The 19,788-nt window shown below is 39.1% G+C and overlaps 1 protein-coding gene across 1 annotated transcript in view; it reads left to right on the top strand.

Annotated features, from left to right (window-relative positions):
• Nucleotides 1–19,788, top strand: part of CDKAL1 (CDKAL1 threonylcarbamoyladenosine tRNA methylthiotransferase) — a 433,436-nt gene that overhangs the window by 145,481 nt on the left and 268,167 nt on the right. Inside the window, exons 7-8 of the mRNA XM_082499568.1 lie at nucleotides 1,355–1,403; nucleotides 16,998–17,118. Of these exons, the coding sequence (XP_082355694.1) occupies nucleotides 1,355–1,403; nucleotides 16,998–17,118 (170 nt within the window). The remainder of the gene's footprint in view (nucleotides 1–1,354; nucleotides 1,404–16,997; nucleotides 17,119–19,788) is intronic.

Here is a 19,788-nt window from a genome sequence, read left to right as displayed (position 1 = left end):
CTGGATCTCTAGGATTTGTAACTAACATGCTGTATTCAGAAATTTGAAGTGGCAGAGATTTGTGTTTTGAAAAGGCTGTATTTCAAAAGGTTTCAAAAAAATAAAGTAGAGTTTAACATGGACTTGATCCAACTCCCAGGCAAGAAAAGGAACAGACTCACACTGACTTCAGTTGGGAACTCTAGATCAGATACCAATTACAGATGAGCTTTTTTTTTTACCTGCTATTAGACCAATTGGAAAATGAATGTGAAATGGAGGTTCTGCTCTTGAAGCCCGTGCAACTTGTTTTTGAAACAAACTGGAAAAGAAACTCTAAGGAAATGACTGCAAAAATCATACTAAATCTAATCAGATAATGTACAGTTTAGAGAAGCAGTATTTAACAAGGAATATTGTGGAAAAATTATAAACTAATTTAAATGCGCAAAGTAGGGCTTTCTGTATTTGGCTTTCCTGCAATATATGTAAGCATATATGTGCATATATAGTAGACATTACATAGAATATGCAGTTGGAGGAAGAATCTCAAATTTAAGAGTTTTTTCAGTGTTAATGCTGATTCCTTATACTTAATATATCAAAATCTCTACAGTGTATTGACAATTAACTTGAAATAAAGAATAATCTATCTAATAAGAAATAACCGAACTATTTATCACATTATGAGTGAACTTTGGCAAGTGTAACACTAAAACATAAATTTGTTGTCTTCGTTGGAGATGATAGGTCATGGTCTTTAAATATTATTCTGTCTTGTGAAAAGCATCGGGGGTTCTCCTTCCATCTCCAAACCCTGCCTGCAGTTCATCAAGGACAATGTCTTGTTCCCTTAAACTTGACCCCAGTATTTTTTAATTTCTTCCTGTGTTCCGGTGTCTTTTCCCTGCAATATTTCTTTAATTTTCTCCCCTACCATCTGCCCTCACGATATCTTCAGCTTCATGTTATGTTCTCTACCATCTACTGTTTTGGTGTCGAGACTGGGTAGAGGGAGCGCTCAGGGGCTGTTTGAGCCACCCAGGTGCTGGCCGCCTGCCTGACCGCAGACCAACGCAGCAGGTAAGGACTGGGCTCTTGGCTAGCGTCCCTCTTTTCTAGCCATTTGGTGATTTTTGCCAAACTTAGTGGAACTTGCTGTTTTTGAAGGACAAAGTTTGGTTTAAGTTAGGTGGTGAGTTTTACAGTTACTTTCAGCAGATCAACCAAGATACACAGAAAAAGAATGGCTAAAAACGTAGCCCCAAGCTCTTTACTCCCCCTTAATCCAGAATAATGTACTTATGAAGAAGAATTTATATGAAATATGTCCAGTTGTTGACTACTTAGATATTGACCTTGTGACTTTTTTTAGGTTCAGCAGATAGATCGTGTAGTAGAAGTTGTGGAGGAAACTATTAAAGGTAAGCATCACGCTTGAAATAATTGCTGCTAGTCTGAAAGATGTAAACGTTAGCTAGCAGAAATGCTATGTTCTTTATCAACCCAATGCTTGCTCTAGCTAAATGATTGGGCAACGCAATGCTTTGCCGTGTGCGCTTTGCCTAAGTGGTCATTTCAGAGGTCTTTCCTGGCAGGAGCTCTGTGGCCTGTTGGATCCATAGGTGAATGATCCTGGGGAGGCTTCATTTAAGTTGCATCAATGTAGGCTGGTGTCGAGTATTGCGTAAAGTGTCTGTGCTATCTTAATTCAGTGCTGTATCTCTGCTTTCTTACGTTTAGTCCTCTCGTGTTTTCTGCTTTTCAGATGTTTTGGCTCAGTCCCTTGAGCTTTCCTTAGCAGGGCAGATAAATTATCCGCTGGCTTAATGTTCTTTCGTAACTGTGTTCCTTGTTCTCTCTGGCTGTGTTCATGTGTGTGTACACACAGTACTTTGCAGTGAAGGGGGGAAAAGGCAGTATTGTTTCTGCAGCCTGACTAGTAAACATTTGCTATTAAATAAATATATTTGTCTGGGTTTTACTGGGTTACCTAAGTTTGTCTCCATTACTTATCAGGCCATAAAACTTACTGTTCCATGAAGCTTTAAATTACAAGGTTTAGTTTAATTGGCTGTACTTTCAATATAAACAAGTGTCTGGTCCACAAGACATCGCCTGTAACTTTAATGCTGGATTATGATGTTTTTGAAGAACAGCATGAAAGTATAGAAACTGCAAAACTTTAAAAGACAAAAAAAAAAAGCTTCTGTCAAGGAATTGTGTAGTGTGGTCTAAGGCTTCTAGAATTTATGGTTTGAAGGCCTTAAGATTTCATATTGCTTTGAATTCTTTCAAAAATGAAACCTGTACTCCTGTGTATTCCCAACCAAAACTTTTCCCAGTTTGTCCTTACCTTATGGCATCTATTTTTTGGGCGTACAACCTACTGTGCTATACAAACAAAGAAGAAATATATTCAAGATGTTCATATTTGTTACTCAAGAAGGCAAACTGTTTTCCCAGAAACATCATGGCGTTTATGACAATGTGTTGGAGATGGGGATGCTTCATGATTTTTACAACAGCACAGCATTTCAGATCCCTATCTGATTTTCCTGAATTGTATTTATTCTTAAGGGAGTAAGATGATAACCTGGGTCAGCGTGCCCTCCCTTTACAAAAACGGGCTTTGTAATATTTATACTGACTCCAAACATTACTGCTTTTTTAGTAACGTAGTTACTCAGGTTATTGTGACTGAATATTGTATGACTAGAAAGATCACAAACGATCTACTAGCAATTGTTAAAATCATGCTTTTCATGGAATTGATTTCAAGATTGCATTTTACATATTGATATAATTCTGGAAAATAATGTTCATAGACATGTTAAAGAACATGTAAACTAAATAGTGTGAATTTTGGGAAAGATTTTGATTCCTTTCTAGCTTACTATAAGTCATTTGAATGAAAAGGAGTAAGTGGGCTATTGAATTCCGTACATAGTGCCAGTTCCTTCAGGGATTTCTCAAAAGGTAATAAAACAGTTTTATTGGAAAAAAAAAAAAAAAAGTACAAAAATGGCTCCACAGTGCGAGAGAGACATGGACATACTGGAGAGAGCCCAGCGAAGGGCCACGAAGATTGGTTAAAAGACTGAGGTTGGAACACCTCTCCCAAGAGGAGAGCCTGAGAGAGCTGGGGCTGCTCAGCCTGGAGAAGAGAAGGCTCGGGGGAATCTCATCAATGTGTATGAATACCTGAAGGGAGGGGGCAAAGAGGACAGCGCCAGGGTCTTTTCAGTAATGCCCAGGGACAGGACCAGAGGCAACTGGCCCAAACTGGAACACAAGAGATTCCTTCTGAACATCAGGAAACACTTTTTGACTGTGAGGGTGACTGAGCTCTGGGACAGGTTGCCCAGGGAGGTTGTGGAGTGTCCATCCCTGAATGTATTCAAAAACTGTCCTGGACAGCTGGCTCTAGGTGGGCCTGCTTGAGCATGGAGGTTGGATCAGATGACCTCCAGAGGTCCCTTACAAGTGTAACCCTTTTGTGAAGACAGAATTTCAATCGGAAAGAGAATCAACAAATTGACAGGGGTCATAGCATATGATAACAGCTTGCTTTTGCAACAGCCAACCATAAAGTAGGTTTTACTTATAATTATATTTTTTTCATTTAAATTTGTTTAAAGATAATGCATTAATTTATGTATTTGGCAATCACCTTCCACTAATGGAGAAGAATGTGAAGCTGTGTTTTATGAAAGAGTCTAACTAGGAACTTGAGTTATCCAAGTGAAGTGAAATACTATAGATAAACAAGACCGTTGGTTAAGAATATTTTATACTGTAAAATAGAATCATGGTAGAAGATTAAATTAATGTATGTAAAACCAAATGATATGTAATCCTCTAAGTCTACCTCATTTGTAACAACTTCTGAAGTGCAACTGGATTCAGGAGGCAGAGGTGGTATGGGACAGGGGATTAAATACAAATTCTGAATTCAGATCGAGCTGATATTAGTGAGTTTTAAGTTGGATATCTGTCATAGTTGTATGATACAATTTTATTTACCTATTTTTTTAAAAAGAAAATTAAAAGGTTGCATAGGTGGTATGTTCTTGTAATGTGACTATTGAAAGTTTATATATTATTATATATTATTAAACTTATATAATAAGTTTAAAAAAAAATGTTTTGACTGGATATTTAAGTTCAGTACGTTTAAACTGCATTGTGTCTGCACTCTGTAGGGTAGTTGTCTCTGTAGATTGGTCGGCCTAACCGAATTGTCCTAATTTTCTTTCCAGATTCCAAGGTGGTTATCCTAGTTGCCAGTTTTACGTCATCCCCTTTCTTAAGGGGTATCTTAGGTTTTTCTTGGATACTTGAATTTTGTAGTGCACAGTTTGCAAAAAGGAAAACTTGGTAAAAAGAATTTGCATCCTCCCTTTTTTAGTTCCTAATAGTCTTCTTTCTAGTTTTCCAATAAAATGGCTCCCTGGTTGGATTTGCTTGAAAGCTTACTGTACTCCCAAGGAAAATTACTTTCTTGGAATTGTGTAGAACTCTTTGTATGAAATATGAAGGGTTTTTTTTCTAGCTTTCTTTCTCAGTCATAAGGGCATTTTCAGGAAACCTTCTTCAGAACGGTGTCATTCTGCTGGTTCAAGAGATGGTTTCAAGAGTTAGCTGAGTTAAAGACCCCCATAAAGATCTGTCTGACAACAGCGTAATTTCCAGTTCCCAACTCTCCATTGAGATAATTCTCATAATCACTTTATGTGACTTTACCTTTTTATTCTTCATCGGAAAATGGAAAAGGATGCTCGTGTTTATTATCGCATTGACAGGCAAACAAGAGACAGAATTTTTAAGATACTCTGATGTCTCATTTTTATATCACCCTGACTTTTATCACAAGTCTTATGGAACTTTGAAATTTCCTTATTAAGAGGTAAATTATCAGGTATACTGTTACTTCCAGAAGTGATCTTTAATAACTGTACAGTATTTGTATGTAGGTCGTGTCTGATTAATATTTATACTGTGTCCCAAGAGACATCTTCAGCTACTTTTACTATGATGGTATTATTTATAATCTGAAACCTCTATACTGCCTACTAGGAGCTAGACTAATTCAATCTTGGCCTCAGAATGAGGTTTCTCAAAGTGACAGCCACAATCATGCAGCCAGAGTGTGTCAGTCTTGCTGATACAGAGTCATAGAATCATAGAATGGTTTAGGTTGGAAAGGACCTTGAAGATCATAGAGTTCCAACCCCCCTGCCATAGACAGGGACACTTCCCACTAGACGAGGTTGCCCAAGACCATGTCCAACCTGGCCTTGAACACCCCCAGGGATGGGGCCTCAATAGCTTCTCTGTGCAACCTGTTCCGGTGCCTCACCACCCTCAAAGTGAAAAACTTCTTCCTAATGTTTAATCTAAACCTGCCCTCTTCCAGTTTAAAGCCATTCCCCCTCATCCTGTCACTACATGCCCTAGTCAAAAGTCCTTCCCCAGCTCTCCTGTAGGCCCCCTTTAGGTACTGGAAGGCCGCAATAAGATCTCCCTGGAGCCTTCTCTTCTCCAGGCTGAACAGCCCCAACTCTTTCAGCCTCTCCTCATAGGAGAGGTGCTCCAGCCCTCGAATCATCCTCATGGCCCTCCTCTGGATGTGCTCCAGCAGGTCCATGTCCTTCTTATGTTGGAGACTCCAGAGCTGGATGCAGTATTCCAGGTGGGGTCTCACGAGAGTGGAGTAGAGGGGCAGAATCACCTCCTTTGACCTGCTGGAAACACTTCTTTTGATGCAGCCCAGGACATAGCTGGCCTTCTGGGCTGCGATCGCACATCGCTGGCTCACATTGAGCTTCTCGTCAATCAGCAACCCCAGGTCCTTCTCCTCAGGGCTGCTCTCCAGCGATTCCGCGCCGAGCCTGTATTTGTGCTTGGGATTGCCCCGACCCAGATGTAGGACCTTGCACTTGGCCTTGTTGAACTTCATGAGGTTGGGCCCACCTCTGCAGCCTGTCCAGGTCCCTCTGGATGGCTCCCTCCCCTCCAGTGTGTCTACCTCACCAAACAGCTTGGTATCATTGGCAGACTTGCTGAGGGTGCACTCTACCCCACTGCCCATGTCGCCGACAAAGATGTTGAACAGTATAGGTCCCAGTACCGACCTCTGAGGAACGCCACTCGTCACTGGTCTCCACTTGGACATCGAGCCGTTGACCACAACTCTTTGATTGCGACCGTCCAGCCAGTTCTTTATCCACCTAGTGGTCCATTTGTTGAATCCATGTCTCTTCACTTTAGAGACCAGGATATTGTGTGGGATGCGAATACAGAACAGTTTAATCGTGCAAAACTTTTACTTAACAGTTTGGTCAACCTTGCTTCGTCTGCACATTACCCAAATTTTAAGACTGGATTGCAGCAATTTTTACATCATTGGGGCACCCATTTCCACTCATGTGCTTAGTTTCCTGGTAATATGTTATGATGACTTAGTATGTTAGGAAAGTATTGCTAAGGAGTTGCCAGTGTCCGTGAGCTAGGGGAAAACAAGGTTATAATTGATGTATATTCTATCATTAAGTAAAATTTCTGTATGTAATTTAAAAGCTGTTTGGGCTGATCAGTCTCTATAGTATGTCCCAATAAGATGATGATTTGTCTTTGAAGGGAACCACAGAATGCCTTTGTGCTGATTGCTCAAATCAGCATTTTATGAACCACTTTTAAAAGCTGTCTTAAAAAAAAACATACGGTGCGTGTACAAGCTTGAATATAAACAGTTTACAGTAGGCAAGATAATACTTTTATTCTGTAACTTAAAGGAGAAATATTAACTGCTTAATGTAGAAATTATTCTTTTCTTGGTTTTGAATTCAGGTCTTCAGAGATTTGGGTCTTTCCTCCCTTTTTAGTTAGACATGCTAGTTCTCAAATCCCATGTTATTAAAGCTTTCTGGGGGTAGGAGGCACGGAACCAGAGTATTTGTGTACAGCCTGCTTTTAGCTTAGGCCTTAGGGAGATGAGGGACACAGGCTGAATTGAATTTAGTCCATATTGTGTCTGTCTAACGCTTTCACAAAACATAGTTTTACAATGGGTCATTAGACTTGATTGTAAAAAACAACCAAAGGAAATTACTTCAGGGTTGAGCCTTTTATACTTCACATAACCTTTCTTGATTTCAGTCACGTTGACCTGTCTGGTGAAGTTGCCCATCCATTCCCAGTTTAAACATTAACTGATATTTACTAACTGTTAAATGCTCCTCATGTGGTTAGTAATTATGGATTGTTGCAGTGTTAGTCTGTATGAAAATGAGCAGATAAATGGTACCTGTATTAAATATAGGCTAAAGTGTAGAATTTATACTGGATTTCCTACCTTAAAGTGAGTGTGTGTGTGCATATATGTATGTATAAGAATGCCAGCATATTAAGTAGTATATGTGTGTGCTGTTTGATTTCATTATAATCTGCTGATAACAGTAAATAAAATGCTCTCTTTTCAATTTCTGTGATTGTGGGAAGAGTAGCCTTGACTTAAGAAGCTGATGACAAGCCAAATGAAGAGGAAAAAATTGGAGGAGGCAAGAGGTCCTTTTTGAGGAAAAGTATAATTTGGCTCCCAGTCAAGAAACCGTTTGTGCCGAAGTGCAGCTTAAGGAGGGTCAGAGGGAGGGTAGTGGCCTCACTGAGTCCCCGTTTCTGTTTCTAGGTCCTCTGAAAGGACATAGAAAGGGGGGAAGGGCGTTTTGGATGGGTTATTTTATTTATTTCGCTGTGTGGTGGGTTGACCTCGGCTGACTGCCAGACCCCTACCCAGCCATTTTCTCGCTCCCCCTCCTCAACAGGACAGGAGAGAAAATAAGATGGAAAAGCTCATGGGTCACGATGAGGACAGGGAGATCACTTACCAATTACCGTCACGGGCTAAACAGACTTGACTCAGAAAATTAGTTTAATTTATTGCTGATTAAAAATAGAGTGAGCTGGTGAGAAACAAAGAGAAAACAAAAACTGCCTTCCCCCCCTTCATCCCAGACTCTGCCTCACTCCTTCATCCCTGACTCCTCTACCTCCTCCCCCCGAGTGGCGCAGGAGGATGGGGAATGGGGGCTGTGGTCAGCCCACAGCAGCTCCTCCCTAGGGCTCCTGCCGCCCCACCATGTTCCCCTGCTCCAGCCTGGGGCCTTCCCACAGGCTGCAGCCCTCCAAGAACTGCTCCAGCATGGTTCCTCTCCATAGGGCGCAGTCCTTCGGACACAGTCTGCTCCAGCATGCATCCCCCACGGGCTATGTGCCAGAAACCCAGATCCTGCATGGGATCTCCGTGGGCTGAAGCTTCCTCGGGGTGTATCCACCTGCTCTGGTGTGGTCCTCCACGGGCGGCAGGGGGGTGGTGACCTGTTTCACCGTGGTCTGCTTCAGGGGAATCTCTGCTGGGATGCCTGAAACACCTCCTGCCGCTCTTCCTCCTCTCACCTCGGTGCTCACAGGGCTGTTTCTCACACTTTTTTTCCCCTCACTGCCGGGCATGGGTTTGCCCTTTTTCTGACACAGTCTTTCCCCAAGGACCCCGCTGGTGGCGGAGGTAACTTGGTGAAATGGCCACAGTTAAAAGATTCAGCATCACCCATTTGTATGGATTAAGCATGGAGGTTAACAGCATATTGCGGTAAATGTCACCCCCTGCCACTTTCTTGTGTCCCTGGATTGGAAATTTTGGTGCTATTCCTGTTTAAACAAAAATAATTATAAATTTTTGTTCTCGTCTAAGAAAACGGCTTTATGTGTGGAAAGAGCATCATTACTAAAAGCAGTAGCGTTGGGTTTTTATTTCTTCTGTTAATTTGAGAACTACTTTGACAACAAGCATCGATTTTGGGAGTTTAGCTTTGTAGACTGTAATTTAAAGAAAACAGTAGAGCACAATGATGAATATACAGTAATTATGGAGAAACTACTTCTGCAAAGACAGATTTTAATTGCTTTTGTAAAACAATCAATAATTGTGTGGCTCAACAGAAAAATCTTATCTGCTGGGGCAAGAGGTTTCCATTGCCATCAATTGGCTTTTGCTCTTGCACCAAAGTTTATTGCAGTTTTTGCTGCAGTTTTTGCTGTGCCCGTTCAAATGCTTTTGGACATGCAATGACTATTAGGTGTGTGAGATGATCCAGGATTTTAGGAGGGTTTTGTAATTATTTTTCTCAATGTAGTTATTTCATTGATTTGCATGAGAAAACTGTTAAGACCGACTATCCCTATTAGGATTGTCATTGCTGCGACTTTATTTTGTAAGTAGTTCACAGAAACTGAATAGGAGATAAATAGTGCCACAGAAGAAGAGAACAAGCAATGGGGGGTGGGAAACAAAACCTTACTAGCAAAATTGTGGTTGCTCATTGTTAAATGAGCCTATGATGTGCACAGAAAAGATTACTTTTCTTCCAGACCCATATGTGCTCTTTTCCACAACTTCAATGACTGACCTTCTTACAGCATCCCTGTTTTTCTGTCCTGTTCACATCGGTTGCACTCAGCTAGGTTTGGATCTGTTAGAGAATCCTTATGGATGGTAAATGCAAAGAGTACCTTGCTCAAACCAGTGCAATTTAGTTATCCATAGGAAGAGTAGAAATAGATGGCAAAGGAGTAGAGATGAAAGTAAAAGCTTGCTTTTGTGTACAGTGAGAGGTTCGGCTCAGGATTTCACTCGTAAAGCCGAATTTGTTCTCTTCAACCTGCACACCCCAAAACATTGAGCAAGTTACTTGTACTGCTGCTCTGACAATCCACCCTTCGGCATTTCCCTTCCTCAGAACACAACCTGTTTCATCTGGTTCAAAACTTCTTTTCCTTGAAATTTGCTATGCAAAATCTCCTGAGGTTTTGAGTAGCATCCTTGATCCTGATCAAATGCGTTTTTTCACAGGGAGGTGAGGACAGAGGGTCAGGGGAACTCTTCCTGTAGTCGATTCTTAGTGATGTCCTTGTGAGCTGTGGAATTGTAGCCAGCATTTTGAGTTCACAGCAGTTTTAATGTTTAGTCACTTTTTCAGAAAGACAATAACATCACATGAGCTGAAAATAAGTAGGGTGAAGCTATTGAATTCTGAAAAAAAAAAAAAAATACAGTGCCTTAATAGGGCATTTCAAGCACGTTTGGTGGATGTGTCAAAAATGTGCTTGAATACTTACATGTACATTCTTAATTTAATTCTATGAAATTTTTATATGAACAGTAGTTCCTTGTTAATTGTTATCTCCTTTTCTATTTTACTTGTTGCACTCTACTGTTTTAGTGCTTGCGGATATTGTTATGATTGAAGGATACATTGGAGAAATGCCAAGAATAAAAAGGTATTGTATGTTTAATGGAGATAAAGTGATATATGAACTTGGGCGATCTGGACAACCTGCAGAGCTTTTTTCTGAAGTTTGTGAACTTCCTCACTATATTTAATATCTTGTTTTTGAAACTAAATAAAATTAATTTTAAAAAGCCCCTGTCTTCACCTGTGTGACACGTTCTGGAGTCTTCAGAAACAGTATTGTTGTTGGATGCTAATTTCAAGTGCAACGCTTAGTAGATGCATATATTTCAAATTAGTAACATATATGCTGTGTCTTTAGTAATACCTGCACCTTTCTCTGAAGCTTTTTCAAGTTGCTATAGGGTGGAAGGTGATCTTCTTATGAAAGAGTTCTGAATTGCGACGACTGGGTCAAACACACCACCCGCTCTCAGAATCCCGATGGGCCCGATTGCCTGGCCTAGGACATGTCTTTCCCTGGGATGCTGTGCCACACAGGGAAGGGAAAGATCACTGATTCTGACAGCATTAGTCTAAATTCTTCCCTGTCTTGTAATGGACCCAGTTCCTGCCTGCACCAGTTGACTGTTACACAATATCCCCACCTTATCTGATCTAGAGGATGAATAATTGGTATTAGTTGCTTGGCCAGGAGCAGGGTATGTATTTTCCAGTTAAGTTTGCTTTTCCTTTGCTCCATGTATTTACTTGAGCCAGGAAATCCCACTGATGGCACTCAGGGATGCCTTCCCTACGTAGTTAATGCACTGCTGCCAGCTGGGGTTGGTTTGGGTGGGAGCATTCACACAGCAAAGCCCTAAGCGGATTAGTGTCCTCGTTTCTGCACTTGTGTGTGTCTGGCAGGGTGTGATTGCTCTGGGGAGCTCGAGGATTCCTTTGCCATCCAGTCATGTCTGCCGTGGGACAGCTTGTTTGTGCTGCAGAGCAGGGAGGAAGGATGGGAGAGGAGCTTAGGGTCTGCCCTCGCTACAGGCGGGCGGCTTCCATCAGAGGTGGAGCGGGGCTGGGGCTCGAAGCCTGCCTGCCTGCTGCGAGCTCGCCAAGCCTGCGCTTAAAGCACCTCCGAATTGAAGAGGTTAGGGCTCCACTACGAGCAACAGTCCGGGTTAGCTGTACAGTGTGTTAGGCAATTTGTGTTGCATCCTTGTATTTCAGATGCTGGTTTTTCCCGTTAGTCCTGCCAGAAGATCCAAAATAATTTGGTTAGAAGGTTGGTTTTACCCAGTAGTTACAGAGCTAGAAGAAAATAACTCTGGAAATAAAACCAATATTAAAGTTTTGTAATAGCTCCTGATTTGCCTCTTCTGCCTTTACACATATTTTTTTTATTTGATCTTCTTAGGCCCTCTTTTCTCTTTATTTGACTGTTTTTGTTACTTCCACTTGAGTTTTCTACCTCTTTTTGCCTTTTATATTTACTTGATGCTCCTTTCAGTCTTTATCACTGCTTTTGGTTTTTCTTTACACTTCTTCCTTTTGTTTTTCTTTGTAGAAATTAACTACTTTGTTTTCCCTTCATATGGCTTTGCCTTCCTTAGCTACGTGGCTCCCATGTGCTGTTTTTTCCAGTGTTAGCCTTAAGGAAAGGAAGCTCTATGTTCAGTAAGAAGTGAATAACGGTGGAAGGCAATGTGTGCAACCATACATGAAATAGTGCTTAATCCTTTTCCCTGAAGATGCTGGAGAAGATCCGACAGGTTGGTGAGAGACAGCTGGGAAGTATAGAACGGTACATTGGCAGCCTTGTCGCGAGGAAAAAAAGTGTCTTTCAGGAAATGGTGAATAACCTCTAAGTATAATGATGTAACTGGGAAAGGGAAAGAATGGGTAACAGAACAAGCTGAAAACAATAGAAATGGTTGCTGCCAAGGCTGGAGTTTCCTGCATCTTTGAGGATTTTCTTTAACCTCGTGTTTTTGAGCTGCTTGAGATACCTGCACTGAACTTTGAAGCTAACAGCTCAGAAATACTGCTGTGTGTCTGGCTGGGCGTTGTGTCAGAGTGGCATGCTGTGTAGCTCCAGTGGGGTGTGCAGGGATGGGGAGGGACCCTCAGTGGGTGTCCTCTTCCATCTTTCAAGCAGATACTATTTCCCAGCAGCTGCTGAGGGATGCCAGCCTATGCACTGAGTGAAGCTGACTATTTTTTGAAATACAATAGGTTTATTAATATCTGGTGGACATTTGCAAAACTGATAGGCAGTTGTTAAAGTTAACTATAGATGACTAAGCCAGGCCACTTCCTCCTCACTTATCCTTGTATCAAACTAGCAATTTGAATCTGTTTGCTTTAATACCATTAACACGCTTCTGTGGGTTGAGGTCACAGGGGTCTCGCAATAACCTCAGGTTCACAGCACATTTAACGTTGTTATAATCTTGTGGCAAAGAAATTTTATTACCTGTTCCTTTCATATATTTGTATTTCACGATCAGGCATTCCCTACCACAGTCCATGCATCTACAATTAAAGATACGTAACGTTAATGGCATGCACATACTACTTTTTTGTATCTTTTTTAACCAGTGAAAATAAATGCCTTGAAAATATTTTCATTCTGCACACTGGTTTGTCAAACTGACACATTTAAAAGCCTTTTTTACACTAACAATAGGATTTAATATCCTGATTTATTCATTCCAACCTTATCCTCTCTACAAACAATGCCAAGTAATGTGAATTGCATCTACTGACTTTTACGCAAAGATGAGTTTAATTTTAAACAATTCTAAAATGTAGAGAGCTCTGATTCATTTTACATTGTTTCTAGCTTGATTTCATTTACGCTTGCTGTGACCGATTCTGCTGTATAACCTTCCTCACTGGACTTGGTTAGTACTGCTGTTGTGTTGTAATCTGGATTAATTATCTATTAATTAGTGAAAAACTGCTCTGAAGCATGACCTAAACCACTAATTAACCTTTTCAGGTTGTTTGTTTTTTGTTTGTTTTTTGTTGTTTTTTAATAGAATTCTATCTGTTTGTAGACTATGTGGAAGTAGAAAGGTTATCTTTATGGCAGAAGAGGTTTATAGGACTAGAATGTTTAGGCTCTCAAATATAACCTGACTAGATCTCTTTGTCATTAAGCTGTGTTTCAAAGCTTGCAGCTTCCAGTGAGCCATCAAAAAAGGAGTGGTTTTTGTTTGATATCTGAGATGGAGCACTCATCGTTATGGAAGCAGAAGTGTGATTAACTCGGTTTTCAGAAATGTTGTGCCAAACTTAAAAAAAGAAAAGAAACAAAGCAAACAAACAAAAAAGACTTCTTTTAACTTTGGGACACCTGGTTGTTTTGCTTAGTTAAGCTGTTATCCAACCTGTAAAGTCAGAGAGAAGGTAACTTAATCAGATAAAATGCTTTAGAAGTAAAACTTGATTGCAATGTTTTGCTGCATTCTAAACTTTGAAAGGAGGTCATAAATAAGATTGAAAGCCGCTGCTTTTTCTGTTATGCTTGATGTTGGTGTGGGCTTAATAATCCTGGTTAGACAGTTAAAAAAAAAAATGTTGCTTAGCTTTTTCCTTATTGAAAATGACAAAATATTTATTAAGTTTTCTTGAAATAAGTATGGGGAAAAAAGATCTACAGCATGTGAAGAAGTATGATTCAGTGTTTATCAAGTTATGTTTTATTAATAGCAACAATGCTGTAAACAGATGCTTTAGTGATTACTTAAAATGAAACAAAATAGTCCTTGTATGGAGTAGGGGAAAAAGGATTTAAGGTCACGAGTACTGTAACTGAGGTTTTGTGTGCCTGCAGCACAAATGGCTGTAGTTGGATATGCATGTGCTGCTCGTTTTCTGGAAGCATTAAACTCTCTGCCAAAACTCATCTGCCAGTACTGCTTTTTTTAATCCTCTGGTGTCTGGAATGAAAAGTCCAGGGACGTTATCATTCTTGAGTACCACAGGTTTTGCAAATCTCATATTAACTTCAACTTTAGTATCATTCAGTAGGAATATGGAAAAAAACGGTGTCCATACTTCACGTGAAAATAAGCTGCCATAACTGATTGCCAGGCCACAGATTTCCTGAGCTCGGGCACGGGTTTGGGGTGGGTGTTAGCGTTCGGTGGGTCATGTGGGAGGTGGTCACAGAGCCGGGGTTTCCTTCCTGAATTACCAAGTCTCTGAAGGTAGGAGAGGCTAGGTCTTACGCTCCCTATGAATTATATTCTACATACAAGTGTCCTAAGTTGTTGTTGTTTTTTTTTTTTCTGATGTATAAGGTAACCTGCCTGGCATCTGAAAAACAAAGATCTGTAAGAAGGTAAAAGTAGTACATTTGGTCAACAAGATTTTCTAGACTACTTTAGTGGGTGTTTTTTTTTCCTGTTTTCCTAAGAAAACATGGATTATAAAGTTGTTCCTCCTGCACAAGTCTGTCATTGTTTCCATTTCCCTCCCTCCGTATTGGTTTTCAGTCCTTTGACACATTTCAAACAGATTTGTGACAAGTTTTGTAATCTAAAGGATACTCTCTTTTCCAGAAGTTCCATGAAAATGTTTGCCTCTTCGATTAATGCTCCCAATATGAGAAAGGGAGCCCATGAGCTAAATTCTTATTAGGGAGCAGTAATTCACACAGTCGTTCGTTGTGAGGGTGCACATTCAGAGGAGATCAAACTTCACTGATTCTGCGCTCTGAAGTATTACTTGTTGGGGGGGGCAGGTTGTTTTTGTGGTTTCTTGGTTTTGTTTTGTTTTTTAAACTTCAGAGCAGTGGTTTGACCCCAATCCCAAATGTATGAATTTTAAATTTGGGGTAGCTTGTTGTTATGTTGTTAATCCTGATTGCTTTAATAATACTGTGAATCGTTCCACTACATTTTCAGCCATAAATCCAAATACGGTTTTAATATGGTAATGCAGTTGAATATTTTTAAAATGGATAAACTGGTTCGTTCCAAATAAACCACAGTATTAGGAAATACAAAAAGGAATGTTCTCTGCTTCTAGTTTAATTCTTATGCCTACCATAATGCAATCAGTTTTGTTATACAAGTAAATAAAATGGTGCCATGCTTGCAACTCCTTAATGAAGCATTAGATTGGAAAATAACTGATTGTATTGTGAGACAAAGATATTGCTGTTATTGTCATGAAAAGGTAGAAGTGAATAATTTAGCAAATGTTAATAGCACAAGGACCATATTACTAAATTCACAGCAGAATGTAATGAAATTTTTGTCAAATGCAGCTGCAAAATTAATGCCTTTTAATTGCTGTTGACACTATAATGTCTTCTTTTAGTTATTAACCATTATGATATCAGACCAGTCCTGCTCACTTCTTCATTAGATCACATTTTTGTTTGAAAATTTTTATTATTGAGAATATGTATTATTGTTGTTATTATTTTTAATAATTATTATTATTATTAAAAAAACTGAGAAAGATGGTATGCCAGAAGTAGTTGTTTATTTCTGGGCTGTTGTTGCCGTATCACGGAAATAAATAAATAAAGTGTAAATGCCACATTGTTAAAAAATTAATTAATGACTCCTCAAAACAGGTAGTGGAGAAAGATTTTGATGGATGAATTAATTTTGTAAATGGCTGTTGGTAGTGTAGAGTTAAGAGGTTTGGTTGAGCATGGTTTTTAATTGGTCTGAATGGTTATCTGCTTTGCTGTGCTGGATGTAGCTCAGCTAGTACTTCATAGTTTCGTGCTTTCCTTTCAGCACCCTCCCCTTGTAGGGTAAGTTTTTCTTTTCCGAAATATTTGACAGATTGTAGCTATAGTTTCATGTACTATCAAGAGTTTTCTGACTTCAACGGATACATATTTTCCTTCATTTGTCCACTCCAATTAGTGTTCACTTTCCACCTCTTTTCAGGTATCTAGTATTAGCTTTCCCTTGCTGTATCTTACCTGCCTAGTTTAGGCTTTGTGGAATAAATGATACAAATTGCATGTTTATAACTTGGGCACATTTTACCCTACCTGTTGCAAAAATATACGCTTAATTGGTTTTATTCTTCATTGTTAGATCTCGCTTCTGAGTATTACCGACTCTGTCATTTGTGCCCTTTCACTATAGGACTTGTAGAGTGACTGATGTTGTAGGCAATTGGTGATAGTATTTGTGTTTCACTCTTTGAATATTACTGGCTTCAAGAGAGAAGTTATGAGGCAGTTTTCTGACCTGCAGTCTCCTTGGTGTGGGAGGAATATACGTAAATCTTGGTTTCAGCTTAGCCATGAACATGTTATTAGGATATGCTTCACAGCCCTTTCCCTCAGACTTAGTGTCAGGTAACTTTGACTGAAATGTGTTGGTTCTCCATATAATAAGCTTAAAAAATATTTATTTGTTTATTACCTGCTAATTTAGGTTTGAATGATATTTTGAGAAAAATATTTTAATCCTACCATACAACTTGTTTAAATATTGCTATGTTGATATTTGCTTGCGAATCTGAAAATGAAACTGCTTAGATCATTTTACTTGAATAAACCAGAAAATGCAAGTGGGAAAAGATAATTGGAGGAAATAATTTGTTCATTTTAACATAATTTATTTTACCTGTCAGTGTCTCTTTTGAAATGCTCCAGCTGGTGGAAATACATTATTGCATCTCATTCTCGTTTTCAGTCTTTGAAGTATACACACTACTTATGAAGAAGAGCAAATCAAACCAAGTATGATGGGACTTGTGCTTTGTATTGACTGCATTTCTGTGCTTCATTTTAAGGTCATTCTGTGAGACTGCTGGGTCAGAAAAAGGATAATGGAAAACGTTTGGGGGGAGCACGATTGGATTTGCCAAAGATTAGGAAGAATCCACTGATAGAAATAATTTCCATCAATACAGGGTAAGAATCTTCCAAACTTATAAAACATTCAGTACTACCGAGGAATTGAATTTATCTCTTTCTGCAGGCCTGGTGTATTACTCCTAAGTTACACAGAAGAAGGCAGGATGACCATTTTTAAATAGTAAAAGATTTTAAATGGCATTCTTTCTGGAAAATAAATCCCTGCTTATTTGGGCACAATACTTCTGCTGCTCCAGGGCTGCGTACAATCATGCAATCCTCTTTGTAAGTTCATCTAACTCTTTCCCAAAATAAAAGGTGTAAGAAAATTAGAGGAGAAAAAAGCATTTAGAGCTTTCTTTTCCTATGCTCATTTGATTTCTAAGAAGGCAGTTCCACAATATCATTAGTAACTCATTAAGATCTGTAAACGTTGTTAAGATCTTGATTGTCAGCCCAGATATATTAGTGGCTAAATTAGATCTAGTTATTTGCTTCTGGCCACTCTAATATGTTTGTAAAGAGTTATCATGCTTATGTTTCAGTGTTTTCTTTGTTTGAGTAAGATACCCTCTGCCTATCAAACAACTCTGGATGCCCATTTCTCCGTAAGACTACAAGCATTTTTCTGTTTTGTATTTCTACTTTGAGGAACTCTATTTTAATCTTCCTTTCTTTGATGCTTTCCTTTTCTCAGCTCCACTTGGTCATGTCCCATTTGGTTAATTTCCTAAAAAAATTGAAACAAAACAAAACCACACAAGTCCTCTTCTGATTTTCCTATCTTCTCCAACTTAAGTAGTAATTTCCCAGGTGGTAAAATATAAAATGCGTTACTCTAGGCATCCTAGGTAGGTGTGAACTTACTGCCCAAAGGAAAAAAATGTGGTAGGTCTCAGCTCTCTTTGTTTTGAATTTAGTCTAGCACTTTCATAAACATTTCATAAGAGTTTTGCTACTATCCGTTTTCTCTCTTACTTCCTTGTCTTTAAGTAATCTTATCCTGGTAATTAGCTGTAAAAAGTCGCATGTTATTTAGGTCAGAATACCAGTTCAAGGCTTAGTGTGGTTACTTTTTTTTCCCTCTGACTTATGGTAGACATAGGGGGTGACATTTTGTCATATTCCTGAATTATAATACCTTTTTAAACTGTAGTTTCATGCATTGATTGTTTTTGAAGTCTGAATTATGAGCAGAACTTCTGATTCAGAACTGAACTTCTGGTGCAGTTACTTTAAGTGATCTAAATTTTTTTCCCTTATTGTCTTTTGTGTCAACATCTTGTTTGTACCCATGTGATCAAAATCCTTTTCATGATTAAAAATAAGCAAAGCATTCTTTTATGTTTGGTTGTGTCTAAGTTTGAGATGGTATAAATTTTTCTTTTCTGTTAATATTTCTCATAATCTAATGTAATATCTTTCTAGTTGTAAATGTTGTCAGGGATGTAAACTAATAGAGCCATGGTCTTGTTCACATGTCTTTTGATTGTAGTAGTGCATTTAAAGATGTTAAAATGTATTCCTATTTCTAATACTAGGTTATTGATAGCCTAATTATAGAGGTTAATAGAAGAAACTGTAGGGTATATACACTTAGCATTAGATGTATGATGAGAGTAACAACCCTTAAAAATATATACATATATTTTGAACGTATGTATTTTTGTACTGAGTTTTAAAAAAAATATTTCCTAAGTTGATCCAACTGCAGACAGTTAACATCTGAAGACGTTACCTTTGGAAAATCTTTTATTTAGAACCTGATAGTTTGCAAATGTTAATTGCTTTGCTTAGTAGTTATTGCTATTCTCAGATCAATAGAATATGTATTTTATACCATAGGATAATCTAGAAAACTAGTAGAAACCACAAAAATAGATTTATTTCGTGCAGATTAAAGCCAAATATGACTTGATAAGACCAGAGTATTTTGAAAACCTTAAACAAACAAGGCAGTTGTATAAGAAATCTAAATTAACTAATGTCCAATTCCATGTTATATTGCATACTCGAGAAATCCTGTCTCTCTTGAAATACAGATTATTGTGTTTTCTTGTCCTTCTCGTCCTCTTCCCTCTCCCCAACCTCTCCACCTGTGTATTGCAGGTGACTTTTTTGGTTACTACTCTGGGTTTGAAAATTAAAGCATGGCTTTAGAAAGGCAGCAGTGCTCAGCACTTTCTGAAAATATAATCAGTGAAGAACAAGACACAATACATGTTACTCACTGTGATGTGACTGTGTTCATTTTATCAGCTTGGCCCTAGTAGTCTGGCTATGGCAATTTTTAGTACCAACACCACATTTAATCTGAGCTGTTTTCTCTGTGTAAAGACTGGAGAAAACTTCAAAGATTAGGTTTTGGTACAGTGCTCTTTATTGAGAAGTGAATTTGGATCAGACTAGAAGGTCTCAAAATAGTAAGAAATACTTTGTTAAAAATAGTGATTTCCTCTTTGTAAATACATTTGTCTGATGTTGTTGATTGATAGTGTCCGGGAGCAGCCCAAGCTCTGTGAGGGAGGACAAGGAGGGTCCTGAGGGTGCCACCAGCAGAGGCAGTGCCCACACCAACGGGCCACCCCATGCCACAGGGCCTGAGCACAGTGGGCAAAGCTGGGGGCTGGTAGTAGGACCCATCAGCAGTCCCAGATATGGGAAATGATCAACCAGGGCCTGGTTCTATTCAGGGACTTCAGTCAGGATGAAAAGGAAATGAATGGG

This window comes from Vanellus vanellus (assembly GCF_965231255.1).
Source record: "Vanellus vanellus genome assembly, chromosome: 2".
Taxonomy (NCBI): Eukaryota; Metazoa; Chordata; class Aves; order Charadriiformes; family Charadriidae; genus Vanellus; species Vanellus vanellus.
Note: the sequence above shows the minus strand (reverse complement) of the source record. Positions and strands in the feature narration are given on the sequence as shown.